The 17475-nt window shown below is 42.5% G+C and overlaps 1 protein-coding gene across 6 annotated transcripts in view; it reads right to left on the reverse strand.

Annotated features, from left to right (window-relative positions):
* Positions 1 to 232: 232 nt before the first annotated feature.
* The window catches only part of slc23a2 (solute carrier family 23 member 2), a 31305-nt gene continuing 14062 nt past the window's right edge, over positions 233 to 17475 (reverse strand). For 4 of the 6 annotated variants that reach the window (XM_034540674.1, XM_034540677.1, XM_034540679.1 and 1 more), the window contains 14 exons: positions 17138 to 17346; positions 15930 to 16028; positions 14616 to 14732; positions 13252 to 13409; positions 10532 to 10620; positions 10183 to 10250; positions 8741 to 8922; positions 8153 to 8273; positions 7445 to 7601; positions 6942 to 7089; positions 6743 to 6848; positions 5786 to 6053; positions 4930 to 5025; positions 233 to 4754 (listed from right to left, as the gene is read on the reverse strand). In XM_034540674.1, coding sequence (XP_034396565.1) covers positions 4477 to 4754; positions 4930 to 5025; positions 5786 to 6053; positions 6743 to 6848; positions 6942 to 7089; positions 7445 to 7601; positions 8153 to 8273; positions 8741 to 8922; positions 10183 to 10250; positions 10532 to 10620; positions 13252 to 13409; positions 14616 to 14732; positions 15930 to 16028; positions 17138 to 17346 — 2096 coding nt within the window. In that variant the 3' untranslated portion in view covers positions 233 to 4476. Of the gene's footprint in view, positions 4755 to 4929; positions 5026 to 5785; positions 6054 to 6742; positions 6849 to 6941; positions 7090 to 7444; positions 7602 to 8152; positions 8274 to 8740; positions 8923 to 10182; positions 10251 to 10531; positions 10621 to 13251; positions 13410 to 14615; positions 14733 to 15929; positions 16029 to 17137; positions 17350 to 17475 lie in introns of all 6 variants that reach the window. The other 2 variants (XM_034540675.1, XM_034540673.1) reach the window with 1 other exon arrangement.

A 17475-nucleotide genomic window follows, 5' to 3' on the forward strand; every position in this document is an offset into this window, starting at 1 on the left:
TACACTGTAGTCATGGTTACAGGCATAGCTGTAATTGAATGTACTGGGAAACTGGTGGGAAAATGTGACATTTTCAGAACTTTAATAGTGATGGAAGAAACTGTTGGTCAGTAGTGTATAGGTCTTTCTGTAGAGCACATCAATATTTAAATTGGCTGTTTACCACAGTTAAATCAAACCAGTCATTGGCTAAATATTTCAGTTTTATTACCAATAAAGACAAAAGACTGCATTCATTCAGTAACATCTTATTAAATAGTTTTAGGAACAAAGATTAAAACATTGTGTTGCAACAAATAGTTCACACACACACACACACACACACACATTTTCTTCAGAAGGTTTAGCAAACTTTACTCTGTTAAATATACATTTATTTTAATAGTTTTCATTTGTACATCTATTTAAAGTTTCTCAGCTTTTTCTTTCATTTAAAATAGTAATGCATTAACATGGACATGAAAGCAATGTCAAGAGTAAAAAAATAATATGAAAAAGGTCCTAACAAAAACACACAAAAGGATTCCACCAAACCAAAGATTAATAATAGGATCATCATGTATTTACTTTGTAAATAAAGTACAACAGAAAGGTGCGATTTCCAGCATGGTTTATGATTAAAAGTTAGTTCTTTTTTTTCTACAAATATTTGCGTGAAAAAAAACACAACATAAAAATGTATATATATTAAAAAAAAACATTGAAAAAGATAAAACACAATAGTATATTCTTCAGGTATCACCCCCTTCAAAATAACTGAAAGGGATTGATGTCTTTGTGTCACACACCTGCCGGCCACCTTTTTAAGAGCTGTTGGTTGGCTGTAAATCAATGAAGAGTCTGTGCTTGTGACGTGCTTTGTTTACTGCAACAACTATGTCAGAAACACACACATATGCATGTTCATGGGATCCTACAGGGAGTACGGCTACAACCGGGCAGTAACAGCTAAAAGCAAGAGGAGGCTGCCGGTAGGTGCAGAGACATCCCCTGTTCATCTCGCTGTTCAGTGATTAGGCCGGTTGACGATGACCAACGGGATCTTAATAATAAACAAAAAGGTGGCCAGCCGGTGTCTTATTCTGCATCCAGGAACAGTTAAGATCTTCCTAGGGAGAAAAACTGGGTACACTAAGGACATCAATAGGTTTTAACAGCAGGGCGGCCAACAAAGTGTGGAGAGGAGAGAGCAGATGAAGAGAGAGGAGGAGAGAGGGGACGTGATAGGAGAAGTAAGTGCCGGTTGCATAAATGTACAGACCTACATGTTGTGTGCGTGATTATTATGTGTGCATGCCCATGTACTGAAGAATTCCCTACAAGAGGTGCTAAAAAAACAAAACAACAACTGTCAAACCCCCTCCAGTCACGCTGCTCTACGAGAAGATTTCGGTAGGAGGAGACTACTCTCTGACTTGATCGTCACCTGCTCCTTGAGCGAGGTCAGGCAGCGTGGGGCGAGGACGCCATCAGAAAAGAAAAAAAAACAAACATCTGCTGGTGTGGCCAATGACACACTGCCAATTCTACCGACCACCCGATAACGCTGCTCGTTATCCACAACCAGCTGGCAACATTAAGATGAGGATGGTGAGGTTTGGGAGTCCCCGGCCGAGCCGCTTTCGTGGCTTCAGCACTGCGATTCGGATTACAGATGGATAAAATATTTACAGAGACCGACGTTCAACGACAACATTTCCACAGACTCTGCCTGCGCTGCGTCACATTGTGACACCCAACGGTTTCTACCGCTATCAAAACAGTGGTTTTCTTACATACTGCATTTTGACAGGTATGACTACGAATTAAGCCCCCCGTAGCATTTAGACCGGGCCACCCATTTGTACAGCTGTGATTCTGCAACATTACAGACTCAACCACAGGAGAAAGACCCAGATATGTGCCTCAAATACTGTTGGGGGGGTCGGTAACATCAAAACAAAGCATGTGATGTACACCGGTCACTGTTAGTACAACCATCCGGCACAGCAGAAGAGCGGAGCGCCGGTCTCTGGAAACACAAGATCTTATCTTTGCTCGCATCCGGGGTCAAACACTTCATCGTTCCGAGCAGGCAGTAACGTACGGCGTGCTGACGTCATAAATGGGGCCACAGCCGACCACGCCACCACGGATGAAGGCCCAAAAATGTCCAATCACAATCAGCCACTTGTCCTCGAGTCACCAAACGAGACAACGGCTATACTTTATAGAGCATACATGAGGATGAGCTCTCGAGGGACATGTTAGGTTCATTTCTTGGCACCATTACATGTGCAAACAGTACTTGTAGCAAAAAAAGGCCCCGATTACGAACTTGAGGAAAACTATTCAGTTTCCAGCACTCTTTTTTTCAGTGTTTTCTCCGGTTTTTAAAAACAACACGATATAAATGGAATGACAGAAGCAGCTTACATTAGAAACTCTTTAGAAAACGCTTTTCTTGAGTTTTCTAACAGCACAGACTGGCTCAGGGAGGTCCGTCACCATCAGCACGTGGATCTTCACGCGGCACGAACGAGTAAACCAATAAATATACTTTCAACATTGTGCAAGAGACACACAGGCCTGCAGGCTATCACTAATCGTCTGGTCATAAATAAATAAATAGCTTTAACAAAAGAGATTAAAAAGCGCAGAAAGATTTCAAACTTTTTTTTCTTAGTAGTGAAAAATGCCATTGCTTTTGGTATGTGGCAACAGATCAATAAGAGGAGATCTAAATAATTAACTCTGTAGCATGTTGGTTCAGGAAAACTCAGCAGGCAAAATTTAATTTAGCGGTTACTTTTTAATTTTTTTTAAAGCGAGATGTTTACCGATATTATGTTGCAAAGTTGTGTATAATGTATAATGGGAGTAGGAATGTATAATGTGTAATCAAAAAAAAAAAAATTGTTCATGACATCTGCATTCATTACATTGACATACTCCAAACTAAACCCACCACCGTTACTTCTTATCACAGTTATGTAGGAGCCAAATGAATGCACTGAGAGTGGGTTTGGATAGCGGGGCTGTGGGGGGAGGGGGTGTGTGTGTGTTCAGTCCCACATTAACACACATCACAGCTAAAAGCAGAGCACAAGTGATACCCGAGTCTCAGACTAGATGCTCCGCTTTCCTCAACCGTTCCTCTGATCGGCTTCACACTTGGTGGGTGGTGGGCCCGAGGAAGTGCAGTGTTAGAGTGCCAGCTCTTAAGATCTACGTGACACATTTATTAGTAAAGTGTACATAGTGTAGTGTATTATATTGAGAGGGTAGCCCTATTAACTGTTACACCACCGAGCGGCATGCTGGGTACAGCTCGCTCACGGTCGCTTGAAGCAGTGTGCACTGCCTTCCAAATCGTATGTTAGCACACGCTGCAGCCGCCCTTGAAATAGTACGCACTGTTGCATGCAGTACAGATTCTAGTGGGACTATTTCGCCAGAACATTGCAACCTGAACTTTTACCCTCTTGCTCATAAATCTGCTGCGCAGACGACTGACAACAGCATGCTGGGTACACCTTTCTACGGAAGCACAGCGCCGAGTGTGAAGCCGTTGGGATGAGCGGTTCTCCAGAAAGCTTCAGCGAACCCAGAGGACGTTCTGAACAGTGCATTATCAAAAGCTTGTAAGTGCCCTTGTGTGTTAAAGGAGGCGTAAAAGAAAAAGCAAATCAAGGTCATCAAATAAATAAAAAAATATTTTAGTTCCATTTGACAGACAAATGAAACAATGGTGTGTCCAAGAAAAGTTTTGCTAGTAACCGATGCATAATACTGACACGTTAAAGCGCTGTAAACCGGTTTGTTACATTAGAGATCTTGAGGCGAGAGAAGAAAACGGGGGATGCGAGTTTCTTTACTGTGAGATGTCTCTGAGGAGTTGTCACTGGTAGAATGGGGGCGCGAGCTGCAGAGTGACATTCTGCTTTTCAACTCAGGAGGCAGATAGTGCAAACAAATAAACAATCACTTCGCATGGCTAAGGGCACCTGGCAAACCTCTTCCATCCACCTGCATGACCCCCGACATGCATTGTGGCTCAAGCTAGTTCCGGTGAGGTTTGTTGGTGTGTGTGTGTGTATGTATAACGAGTCTAGTGGCGACCGGTCCGCAACAGAATTTTTGCATGAGCCTCGATTGATATAATCACGTCTACTGCGAGTAGAGAATATCTTTTAGAAAAATTTGGCAGCACACACGCGCACACACCAAATAACCTCCACGTGGTGATTTCTTTTATAACATGCTGTGACTTGCTAAAGCATGCTTAAAATAGCATAGTGGGAAGTGGGAAAAGACTGACACGAGCTAAAAGGAAGTACTGACGGGGAGGGGTGGGGGGTTTGTCGTTGGTGCATCACAATTTTTTCCACACAATCCTGAATCCTCGTTTCTGTCCTCCTCTCCTCCATCTTCGTGTACCATCCCTTGCTCCCCAAATTCATCCACATTTAAGATCTTGCAGCACCACCACGTCGGCTATACCCGACTCTCCCCCGCTGCTGCGTCGATCTCCCCCTCCGCTCCTCCCCCCTTTACCGCATCCCCATGTCCTAGTCTGCTCCTGCAGCCTTCCTGTATTCTCCCCCACTGGTAACCATGGAAGGTGGGGCTGATCGGGATGTACTCGAAGATGGGGTGTCTGCGGATGAAGTCCATTCCAAACGGCAGGTCGTAAGAGCGCATGCCCTCCAGTTCGGCAGTACTCGGACCAGTGCCACATTTTAGCTTCTTGACACCTCGTTCTTCGAGGGTGCCTGTGGAGAACAGGAAGACGGATCGATCATCGTCATGGGACTGGATACATAACCACCTCGGCATGTTATGCCTTTATGTACAGCTGCTCTCCATTTCTTTCTTAAAAGTGGTTTGTGCACTCTAAACTACAATTATAATGTTATTACGATCAAAAGAGTGGATTAAACACCTTACCAGGTACAGTATTGTCCAAGATGAAGGCGACAGAGCCTCCAACGAACATGGCAGTGGTGAGGAGCACGTTCAATACTTGGTCAACCCCCTCTATGCCTGAGAAAGATAAGAGACGGGGCTTAGTCAGTGAGTTGGGACAGAAAAATACACAAGCAGTTTCCACAACCTCAAAAAAACAAACAATAAGATGCATGCATGGCCAAGAGTAACAAAAGAAAAAAGGGGAAGAAATGGCACACTTTATTAAGGAACATTTCAGTCACACTAATCAGATTCAGATTCAGCGTTATTGTCATTGCATAGAGTACAAGTACTAGGACAACGAAATGCAGTTTAGCATCTGACCAGAAGTGCAAAAGAAAGCAGTAGAAGTGCAGTGCAATGTGCTGGATAAATACAATATAGGCAGTATAAACAGTGGAGATAGATAAAAAGAGAGTAAAGTGCAAGTGTGTATAGTCATTGGATGAAGGTGTCTGGTGTGTGCGGGAGGGGAGGGGGTGGTGGTGGGATGGGGGCTATCACCGTGGTGCAGAGTTAAGGATGTTAATGACAAATGTCCTGCAGATGGAATGAGACAAGAGGAGCCCTATATGTGGTAATCAGCTCTCTTGACAATGCATGAACGGGTTCTTACCAACTGAATGTGTTAAACAAAAGTTTCTCAGAGTCTTATCTCACTTATGTTACTCCTGTTTATTGCTCAGGACACATTTTTAATTAACAAAGGTCCCCTGCAAGGGCAGAGCATATTAAAAAAAGCTCCATTAATCGTTACCGAGGTAAAAGTGACAATTAGTTTGTGAACATGCTGGCATCTCCCCCCTCCCCCTCCCACACACACACACACACTCACCGGTGACCAGTGGGTTCTCCTTGAGGTAGCTCGGCAGCATCAGACCAAAGAAGATGGAGAAACCAAGGACAAAGAGGTTCCTGGAGGAGTTGAGGTCGACAAACTGCAGGTTGGAGAGCCCCACAGCTGTGATCATGCCAAACAGGGTGCAGAACAGAGCTCCCAGCACAGGGTCGGGCAGAGAGGCAAACAGGGCGCTGAATTTACCCACGAGCCCCAGCAGCACCATCATGGCAGCGCCAAACTGAATCACACGCCGGCTGCCCACCTGGAAGACCGGTCAGAGGGAGAAAAGGAAAGCCGGTGAGGGCGCTTTATTTTGTCCCGCAGCAGGGTCATTTACCAATCGTCATTTTAAATATTTGACATGCATACATAACATTTTGGACAATGCATTTCAACCCAGGAGCAGTGGGCTGCTGTGAAGTGCCCGGGAAGCAACTGGGGGTTCAGTGTCTTGCTCAAGGACACACTGGCTACCTTGCGATTGCAGACGACCCCTCTACCCACGAGTTACAGCCGATAAAACTGGTTTACCAATTAAGAAAATGCACCGGAGTGTCAGTTTATTCATACCCACCCACATCTCAACAGAATGACACTTGTAAGAAGAGACAATGGGCAGAGGCCAAGGTTGACTTTTTAATAAAGTTACTAAATTTGTCAAAACAGCACCAAACCCCAACATATACATTTCAAAATTATGGAAAAGAGGAAAATCTTCACACTTAAGAGGCTGGTACCAGCAAATGTTTTTATTTTTATTTTACTTAAACAGCTCCCGATTTAATCATTTGCACAAATATACGATAAAAAGAAATACAATACAGTGTGCAGGGAGAAGAACAGGACACTAAGAATTATAAAGTCTACCTGACTTTAAAACAAATAAACACACAAACATTCAAAAAGTCAAAGAAATAAAAACAAAGAAATAAAAGTGCAGGTGTGTGTTACCTTTGTGATTCCCAGGACACCTATATTTGGACTGGAGGAGGTGGAGCCATTTCCTGTCCCAAAAAGACCATCCAGCACACAGGAAATACCCTCTACGAATATCCCCCTACAGAGACAGCAGAAAAACATGCTCATTAAAGTGTCTTTCAGAAAGTGAACTCCTGAACAAACGGAAAACCCAGAATCCAATAGATGATACCTATTGATAGCGTGGATTGGAGGTGGAGGAGCGCAGGAGAGACGCGCGCAGGCGTAATAATCTCCGATCGACTCGATGATGCTGGCCACCACCGCGCTCATCATGCCGATCACACCTGCGAGCGTCACCGTTGGAACTCCCCACTGGACTGTCCAAGTAAAAACACGGAGCGGGTCAGAGGTGAGAAATGGCTACATTTAAAAACTGATAATATCTTTGTGGAGTTTTCATGCCAATTTCATAATCTAAATTGGTTCTAAAGGATTTCTTGTACATTTTATTTAGTGTATATCACCGGTTCACCTCTTCCTACAAAAATAATGTTGTTACATACATACATACATACATGGACTTTTGATCGGATTCAATAGTAAATTGCATTCCATCGTACTGGCACTTACTGTGTGCGATTACATGAAGGATAACACATTTTTAGTTATCTTAAACCGTCTAATAATCATTATTATTACTCCTCCTCCTCCTCAGCTCAGTGCAACACTCACAGGGATATGGGATCTTGAACCAGGGGGCTGCTGCGACGATTCCTTGACGCGAGTCAGTGCGGGCGTAGAAGCCGTACTTGTTTACATCCGGCGGGAAAACGTCAGTCACAGTGAAAATGAAACACAGCAGCCATGCCACCAGGATGGCCATGATGATCTGGGTGAAAAGAAACCACCAATCAGTTGCATTAAAGATCAATTGAAATATTGAATATAATTTTTTGTAAGTAATTCGACCAGTTACTAAACATTTGGAATCGCTAACTGACCTCAGTAATACTTCACCATGGTGTCAGTTATTTCTTGTAAACATTTAATATATTGAGAATCTCTTATCTTCCTGTAAAATATCTTCTTAAAATAAATGCATCCAATGAAAAGTGAAATTGTAGAAGCTACCAATACTATTCAATATATATTACTACCAGCAGAGAGCAGGAAAACACAGATTTAAACAAGACATAAAGGCAGGCGGAGGGAGAACCTCCTAATCTCCCAGGGAGAAAGAGATTAGCCCAGTTGAATAATTTGTAATTTAGATGGGAACCTAGTTTGCGGTGGAGGAAAGGACCAGCTGTAAAGGAACCAAAGATAATTCATGAAAAGAGAGCAGAGGTGTTAGTCATCTGAACGTGGAGACTGGTCAGTTTGTGCAAAAAGCATCAAAAACACGGGGTATGCAAGTGCTTTTAATAGTTGTTTACTTACAGGAAACATCTTGAAGACCTGCAGCTTGTAGAAAGTCCAGCCTTTCTTGGCTTTGTAGACCGGCAGAGGGAACTGAACATTTCTGGCATACTGAGAGAAGAGCAGCACCAAAAAGATCGTCCTGTAAGACAGACACAAACCCCCTCAGTTTGGTGGATCGGCATCTTACCATTTCATTTACTCGTGTGAGAACAAATCCCACACGAACATGTTCCATTTATCCCGCCTGCGTCCAACTTGGACCCCAGAGGTCCGCAAAGCCAATCAATTAACCTAACCGCCCGAGAAAAAGCAAATCAGTGGCAAATTACAGGCACACATCCTCCGTCCCTGTGGAGCGAGAGGAGGAAGCCTCCAGCTGCAGTGCAAACAGTGGTGAGACAGCATGAATATCACAGCTTTGAAGGGGATCTTTCTCAATGCATACAAATAATCACATCATATCTGCTCCATCTTTAGCTGGGAATACCCTCAGTGAGGGAGGAGATCTAGAAAACGGATTCCGCTGCACATCAGTTTAGTGAACGACATACAAGCTCTGGAAAATGCTAGAAATTTGCATTTCTTTGCGTGCGAGTCTGAACTTACAGCATCGCGATGCCCCAGTGCTTTCCAGCCCTCTCCCCCGCGGCCTGGAAACCAGACAGGCCGATGAGGGCCACGGTGGGGGTGATGGTCAGAGGTCCGATGTACTTCAGCAGGAGCCCGGGCAGACCCAGCGCTCCGATACACACCTCGACCAGGGACGACACGATGATGGCCCCTTGGATCTGACAGAACATAGATATTGTAAAGATTAGGGGAAAAGTTCAAAACAAAGTTTAATTATCAACATGAACATGAAACCTTTTTTCAGTTTTAAGTCATGACCCTTGATTCGATGTGAGGTCCTGGGACAGGGATGTCGTATATGTACAGATTGTAAAGCCCTCTGAGGCAAATTTGTAATTTGTGATATTGGGCTATACAAAATAAACTGAATTGAATTGAATTGAAAATGAACCAACTCATAAAGTACAGATGCAGGCTCAGAGGGATACAAGATGATGTTGACTGATGCAACTGTAAAAAAGATTTTAATGCAACACATAAACCTCAATGATTTAAGAGTGCTTTCATTAACGCCAAAATAAATTACTACATTTTACGAAATATAATATTTGTTTTATTAAAGCTCCGACAAGGTACTTTCATTTGGTTACTTTTGGCATTTCTTGTGTTTTTTTTATGCAGCAGAGTCCCTTTAGAAAAGCTTTTTTTTTTTATATGCAGCATTAACTATACGTTACTATTAATAATAACTACATATAAATAGTCAATCTTGTTTATTTCTGCAGGTCATGTAGAGGCATCAGTGGCAAGTGTCAGACGAAATGAACGGTCCATATATTTGGTCAATGAGGCCATCGTTAGAACACCTGCTCTATAATTGATTATAAGAAAAACAATCTGTCCGCTGCAGCACAGCACGGATCAATCCCGCCGTGCGTTTGCCTTGCCGTCATCACTCAGCACCTCTGCCGAGTCCCATTCATAACAACGTAATGGGAAATCAAATGAATGGATCTTTTCGTTTGCATCATGGTCGGAGGAGACAGAACAATAATCCTGTTTGCCTCGTCTTTATCCATCTGCGGTCAAAGGCACATTACCTCCTGCCCTCAGTCCATCGATGTCCCATTCAACAATTTGATTCGGTCTGATTGAGTTTGGCCTCATCCATGCGTTACATAAAAAACAATTACACAACTGGCTCGCGCAAACGGAAAAGGTTAATTCAAATAAATAGCTTCGATCACGGAGAACCAAACGCTGTAGCCATTTACAGAAAACGTCGCCATTTATTAGCAGCTCGAAAAGAAGAAAAAAAAAGACGCTGTGTCTTAAGTAACATCCATAATCTGATTGGCGTTGTGTAAGGAGTTGAACATCTTATGCAAATAGTTAAACAATCTGCCTTTCCACAATAATCCTCCTCCTCCTCCTCCTCCTCCTCCTCCTCGGTCTTTCATTGGTCTTTCTTTGCTCACCTCTCGTATCCTGGGGTGCCAGATGTGCTCTGTGTTGAAGAGCTCCGTGCTGTTGAACACTGGAACCTCTGGTTATGGAAAGATAAAGGGTAGGGTGAAGAACGAGACAACTTAATTAGATCACTATCAGAATCATAAGTTAATATTCATTTGGAGCGTATAGATGATGACCCCCCCCCCCCCCCCCCCCCGGCAAAGCCCAATCAGGGACGATTAATCCTCTGCTTCGACGGCGACCGCATTTGGAGATGAAATTACAGTAAACAAAGATATAATAACCCACCGCATGATATCTGATGTGAGCGTCTGTATTGAATGAGTCAAGAGAGGGAGAGACAGATGAGTTTACCCGTGTTATTACACTTCCATTTGTCCAGGGACAGGATGGCTCTGGCAGGTGCGAGGAAGGCGAACGCGCTGGCCTGGAAGAGGGGCAACCTAAACACAAGGAAAGCACAGTTTAAAGAAGGGACACTAATGTACAACAAAAAGGAGTGTTACAATAGAGAATGCACATGGGATTTTCAGTGCAGAGCCATCAGGTGACAGCATTTCAGTAACGGAGTTCATGCTCTGCCTGCTTATTTGACTAGTGTTCAGAGTGTGAGAACCCCCCTAGTTGTTTGTTGGGTTTGTCAAACACAGGATGGGGTCAAAAGTTAAAGTTATTGATGCCACAGATTCCCTTCCTTCCTCTTACAGTGGTCCTGGCTGACCTTTAAACCGTAAGCAACGTTCATGACAGCAGAGGGATATCAAAAGATATTATTGGAATAAAAAAAATAGAATACATAACCTTATATCATCATATTAGTGGAAATGCAGCAGTAAAAGGCTTTTTGATTTTCTTAAGAGGATGTGAACATTGATAACAAAAGCAGAGTTAGTAGTACACCTGCACACTGGCTTCAGACCAAATGCTCAACTTAATATTTGTCCCAAAAAAACAAAGATGGGATTGACCCATTGTTTATTTAAAAGAGATTTGTTCAGTGATTAGTTTAACCAATGCCGCTTTCTAACAGCTACACATGTTTGTGTGTGATCACAGCACAACTTCTCGTTCCCAACATGTGTAAAAGCCAGGTTAATTAGAAACATTAACGTAAAATACACTCCCATCTGCAGGCTGACGCTCGTTTTCCAAAGGATTTAAGCTTTAAATGTCAAGGTAAGTCGTTTGAGTCCCTGTAGCGAGTGACCGACCCTAACCAGGAGTTTCTGTGTGGAATGCGTCGATATCTTGGAGTGCACATGTAGATCATATCTGTTGCAAAGTGCAACTGAGTATTTACACCCACATGAAACTGAGGTCAGTTGAAGCAAAAGCACAGATCCTGTTCCTTGTTTTTTCTCATCTACATTACAAAGCGTTATGCAGTACACAATCAGGCCACGGTAAAGCCAGACGGCTACGGAACTGCTCAAACGTTTTGGGTCAAGCTTTCAAACTGCAGAAACTAGAAGAAGGCTGGTAACATTGCATCAGATCGCTTTTGTCATCAAACATTTAGAGTCCCAACAGGTCAAAGAACTTCGTCGAATCAATAGATCAATCAGACTTTGTGTGCCTGTGAAAGTGCAAGTGTTGGGACGCAAGACAAAGTTTCACAAAAATATTCTGATATTAAAGTGAAATCAAATCCAATTATTTATTTATTGAACAGCACTTCAGCCAGGAAAGCCTGTGGGCATACTGGGTGGATTAGTAATACTAAAAAAGGAAAATAAAGAGGGACTTTACTTTTTAATTATTAAAGTAAACTACACTGACTACGTGTCTATTTCAGCAAACAAAAGAAAGATGAGATCAAATAAATTCTGTGAAAAGAATCATGAAGAAAAGCAAACCCACATTGAATAATCTTAAATTACACAAATTTCTGCAGGTGGCAGCTGCTTGGAAGCACACTTCTCCTTTCATGTAAAAGCATTTTTCTTTCTTTTAAACCAGTCTCTGGTCGGCCAGCCCCCCTCTAGCCCAACCCACCCCTTTAAGGAAGTGCAATACAAAAATCAGTGGAATACCCCTTTAACCTCTATGCCCAGTGCCAGTGGTGGCGGAGCTAAAGGCTACAGATTTCATTTTTTGCAGGTTGTGACCTCACAAACCTGCAAAAAATTAGCAGTGCTACGCTACTGAGAGGAGAACAAACTAAATATCTTGGATAAGTGAAGCCCAACAGAATAAAAAATGATCTGTATGACACACTGGACCGCCGGTGGTCTGTTGACATTGGAATGTAGCCGGAAACCCGAGTTTCCTGGAAATGCATTTGTTCTTTGGAAAATGAGTACCCAATGAAAGCTGTAAGGCAAAGACAATGCATGATTTTCACAGGAAATCAAAAACCTTTGAAAATCCACACAAGCAACTCAGAGTTAAACACTTCCATGACCAATTGTTTTGTTTAACCAGCAAAAGTTTCTGAGCCTAATATGTTTGAGTAGGAAATACAAATAAATATATTTGTCCACTATTTCCATTGGGGCACAGAGAGTACCTGCGTCTTTCTGGGTTAGTGTCTCAATGAGAAGTGATGCAATAGTTCAACTACATGTAGGTCAGTCCTCTGGTCTGCAGTCAAATGCCACATGTCTCTAGTTTCGGGCTTTTCTTAATCGTCTTACCGGTTGTCTCATCTTCTGGGAAGTTCACTTTCAAGACAAACTGCAGTCACATCAACCAAACAAGGAAGTTGAAATGCTAATAACGCTAATAATCACATTCTTGTGAACAAAAAAATCGAAATAGAAAAGTTGGAAACATAAGATATCCCTGCTCAGTGCATCTGTGAGATATCCGCAATATACATTTATATTAAAACGTGTACACACACACACACGATGGAGAAAGAGAAGCGTCATGTCGACAAAGGCCCTTGTAATTAGATGGCACTTAGTTCTGTACTTAAGTGCTATGAGGTTAGGTAGTTGAGAAGGGGAGGGATAAAAAGGGAAGAGGTGAGGAAGTGAACTAGAGTAAAATGTACAGCTTACAGAAAAGCTGCAGTGTGTGTGTGTGTGTGTGAGAGAGGGCCTGGACCTCCTGTGTGCATGAGAGTGTACCTGCAGCCCAGTGTGGTCTGTAGCAGGGTGGTGATCCCCACACAGAAGAAGATGGTCCCAATGAGCTGACTGGTGGCCCACTGATCGTTGCCGACGCACATCGCCTCAGCGAGGAGGAACGGCACGGCGATAGTTCCACTGAAACATGTCAAGTAGTGCTATGAAGACAAGAGGGCACAGAGTCAGTGTGTGTGTGTGTGTGTGTATGCACATCTATAGTTTACCAGTCCATACCTGACACCATAGTTACATTAGCTTTTAGGCTGTTCTGAGAATACATCATATCATTATGAACCTTTCCTTTAGGCTCATTGTCTCCTAAAGAAAATGTTACCCTCCCCTCTGTTACTTTTGAAAAACTAAATAGATCCCACGCATTTGAATGAAGGTTGGCATCAAGGCATGTTGCGGGCCAAAGGAACAAGTGACTTGTTTTGGGATTATGTAGCCGACTTTTTGTCTTATGACTCTTCAATCTTCATAAATAAAATTCTAACCTTAAAGTTTGAATTGAATCCTTTGGCCAAAATTATTTCACACCAAAACAGAGCAAAAAATAAAATATCTAAAAGTCATGCCTGACAAACTCCAAAAACTGAGTGATCATGGAAAAGTTGATGCAGTTCCACCTTTTGATGATTCAATTAAATTATCCACGACTCAACAGTCTGACTCAGTTACTTTTTTTTGTATCTCTGCACCAATATTGACAGAAGAGCGTGAGCTCTATCGGCCAGCCACTCTGACCCTATGAGAGCAGCTTTAACAGAATTGATTTGTTCAGCTCCGTCAAGAATGTAGTAAAGTTAAACATGAAATTATGTTAAAATGCATTAAGACGATACACAGTCTATTTACAAAAGAATTATCTGCAGCTGCACCACAATGCTGCTCACTAAGAAATATTGACATATAATCTCCAATATAAACAGGAATTAGTGACTGCTGACATCAAAAAGGGCATTAGACATCTGTCTTGGCGCTGTGCAATATGTATTGTGAAGGCCCGAAGGGGGAAACCACCACGGTTCAAAGAAAGAATTGACAACACATGAAAACATCAAATGTGACAAAGTTATTTGTGGAATAGTTATCAACTCCAGCTTAAACCCTCATGACACGCACTGAGCAAAATACTATTTTTGGGACTCGCGTCCAGTTGTGTGGTGAACACTGTGGACGGTCGGATGAAAAATACTGCACCGGGATGACAAGTACAACCCCGCGAAGAATATGACGCACCATGATTATACAGGGCGCGGGGGCAGCGCTCGTTTTTCAGCGCTTATGGCGAGTCATTGCCAGTTCAAACACATCTTTTAAAATATATTCATGACTCATAACAGTTCAGTGTGGAGATTTACCTGCAAGCCCAAGAACACACACAGGTACCAGGGTGGGGTGTCTTCAATGGTATAGATCATGTCCATCCTCCTGGCGTCCGTGCTGTCCGTGCTGTCCAGCGTCTCAGACATTGAGCTCTATACACACACACAAACACACAAACACACACACACACAAAGATGAAAACAGAGATCAATGTCTTCATAATTGATATTTACTTTGTCCTGCATTCTTCACTTTGTGTAAAGGGTCAAAATAATGTATTCTGGTGGAATGAGTTCCTGTGAAAGTACAGGAATATAGCGGCCGGGTCACACCGATACTGTCAAACGTTGACGTGAGAAAAAAGCAACCGTCTGAGTGGACATGACTTATGAATGATCACATAAGAAGAGACAGAGACAGACTGGGTGGAACAAAACAAACCCATGACTTCACTCTCACGAACAAAGAAAAATACATAGTCATAGTGAGAAGTCAGTACATGTATTGTTCTTGTTTTTTACAATGTTGAATGCAGAGAACTAGGTCAGAAGTGACACAAAGCTACATTTGTATAGCTTTAATTCTTTTAAGGATATACTTTTTAAAATAGGAAACCACGTGGATGGGTGCTTTTCTGCAATATAACGGATTATTAATGATAGATGTTTTCTTTGTGGTAGTCACAGTTCACAGGTTTTGTATTCAATGGAAAATAAGACAGACTAGTAAAACATAGAAGTGACAATCTTAGTAATATTTTAGTTTCTGAAAAAACGATTATTGTAACCTGTATTGACAAACCTGTATCTGCCTCACTGCTCCCTCTCCTCTTAAAGTTATATTACAATCATTAAGTTACTGATGAACTGACCATCCTACTGCTGCTTCAACACTAAAGTACAAAGTTACATTTATTGGGGAACAGCCACGTGAAACGCAATGCGATAGCGCCGACCAAAATCAGTCATCAAAAATGCATCTTCAGAAGAAGAAAGCGGATCAGTTCTGATCCTTTGCGATAACTCATGAAACGAGGAGGAACAGCTGTTAGATGGAGGGCGATGCTCTGCTGGAAAATGACGAACTGAACTGTGCGTTTGAGGTAATACCAAAACACACTTGTTGCTACCACGGTGACCATGGGTTATAAATCCACTAGGACTGAAATCTGAAGGATTAAGTTTCTCAGAATGCTGGGAAACGGTGAGGAAGGAAATCAAAAAGTGATTGAAGCTGTGGTTACGCTGTGGTTACGTGTAAGCTTTGTGAGTCTGCTTAAAAGGCTTATTTGGGAACTTGCACTTCGGATCACAGGGTTTCTGTTTCACGTCTCCATTTCTCCACTTTACCTTTTCTGCTCCTTGATTCTCTTTAGTGTAGATGGCCATCAGCTCCGTGTTCTCAGTGTCCTGGTCTCCACTGGCCCCGCCCACGCCATTTACCACCACCTTAACACACAGGCGTTAATTAATGCCGTCCACTCTGGTTTCATAAGGCATTACAGAAGGTTCATTTTAATTACGGTTTGCAAAAACCCACTGGCTCGGACAGCTGGTTGATGCTGCTGCTTACAAAACCAAATGGAGAAGAAGAAAAAAAGACACGTGAGGGGAAGTTATGTAACTTTGTGTCTGCGTGTGACACATCAGAAATTTATAGTGTAATAAACCGGCTTGCCAACCTAAATGGGGACAGGCGTTTATCGCATGCAAACACATCACTTTACCAACAAATGTGCAACAAAGTGCATATTATCAACAAGCGTAAAATCAACAAAGGGGGGCAGGGCCGCATTCAAATGTAATTCTAAAGAAGATACCGTTGGAATGTTTGCATGCCAGAGGAAGGGTGTCAGTCAGTTTTATCATACTTTGTGGTTTCAGTGCGGCAACCAAGTATTCACTATATCCTGGGAACCTCAGAGAGAGGACACACTTTGAATGCACGCTTTCAACACTTGGCAGCAGTCACTCCATACGTCAAAGGAATTGTTAAAACAACCCCTGTGCCCGTTGTTTTTTTATTCACCTCCCTCATATGTATACTAATATTACATCTTATTTAAGTGCTTATTAAATTAAATGTATGAAGGAGATGAATGTCTAAAAACTTAAGGGTCGCACAAAAAACAAACAAACTTTGGACTCGTTTCGTATTTCCTTCCCTGCAGCTTCTGCAGTAGAGGCAGATTGTTTTTACTTAAACCTGCTTTAACTAATTTTTGGGGCACTTGGGGAATATGGAAAACAAGCTGTAAGTACAACAATGACATTATAAACCTATTAAGCGGATATGTTGAATGCGTTCGCGGACAGTTGCCCATTAAATGAATGCCAATGTCTGCTGGATGTGTTAGAGTTGCGTTTCTGAACACCAGTCGAATGTAAGTTGGTTGGTTGGTTCTTTAGATCTGGAGTAATCTCCAACTCCTCAGGGAAATATTTGTCTCTTTAGCTGCTAAATCTTCCACAGAGTTCAGATCAGCTAGTTCAAGTGCATGACACACAACACAGTCATTGAGCCAATGTTAAAATGAAAAGAAAACACATTTGTGTACCGGGATGGGGTAGAAATCTGCGCCATCCTTGCTCTCCTCTTCAAGTTTTCCTCCCTCACTGTTGCTGTCCATCGACTTGGAATTGGTATTCTTCCCTACGCCCATCCTAGTGTCTTCGATGTCCTCCTCTGTCCCTCTTCGGCCTCTTTCCAGTGTGACCGCTGCAGATGAATCCTTCAGTCCGATTACATCGTGCAGGACTGCCTCATCTGCTTGGGAAGAAAAAGAGACAGATACAAAAAAAAAGAGAGATTAATATCTTGATTTACAACATTAAGACGTTGCAATATCCTAACTTCATTGTGAAGGTCTGATCACATCAAAAGGGCCAAAGAAGA

Source organism: Cyclopterus lumpus, chromosome 9 (genome assembly GCF_009769545.1).
Source record: "Cyclopterus lumpus isolate fCycLum1 chromosome 9, fCycLum1.pri, whole genome shotgun sequence".
Classification (NCBI taxonomy): domain Eukaryota; kingdom Metazoa; phylum Chordata; class Actinopteri; order Perciformes; family Cyclopteridae; genus Cyclopterus; species Cyclopterus lumpus.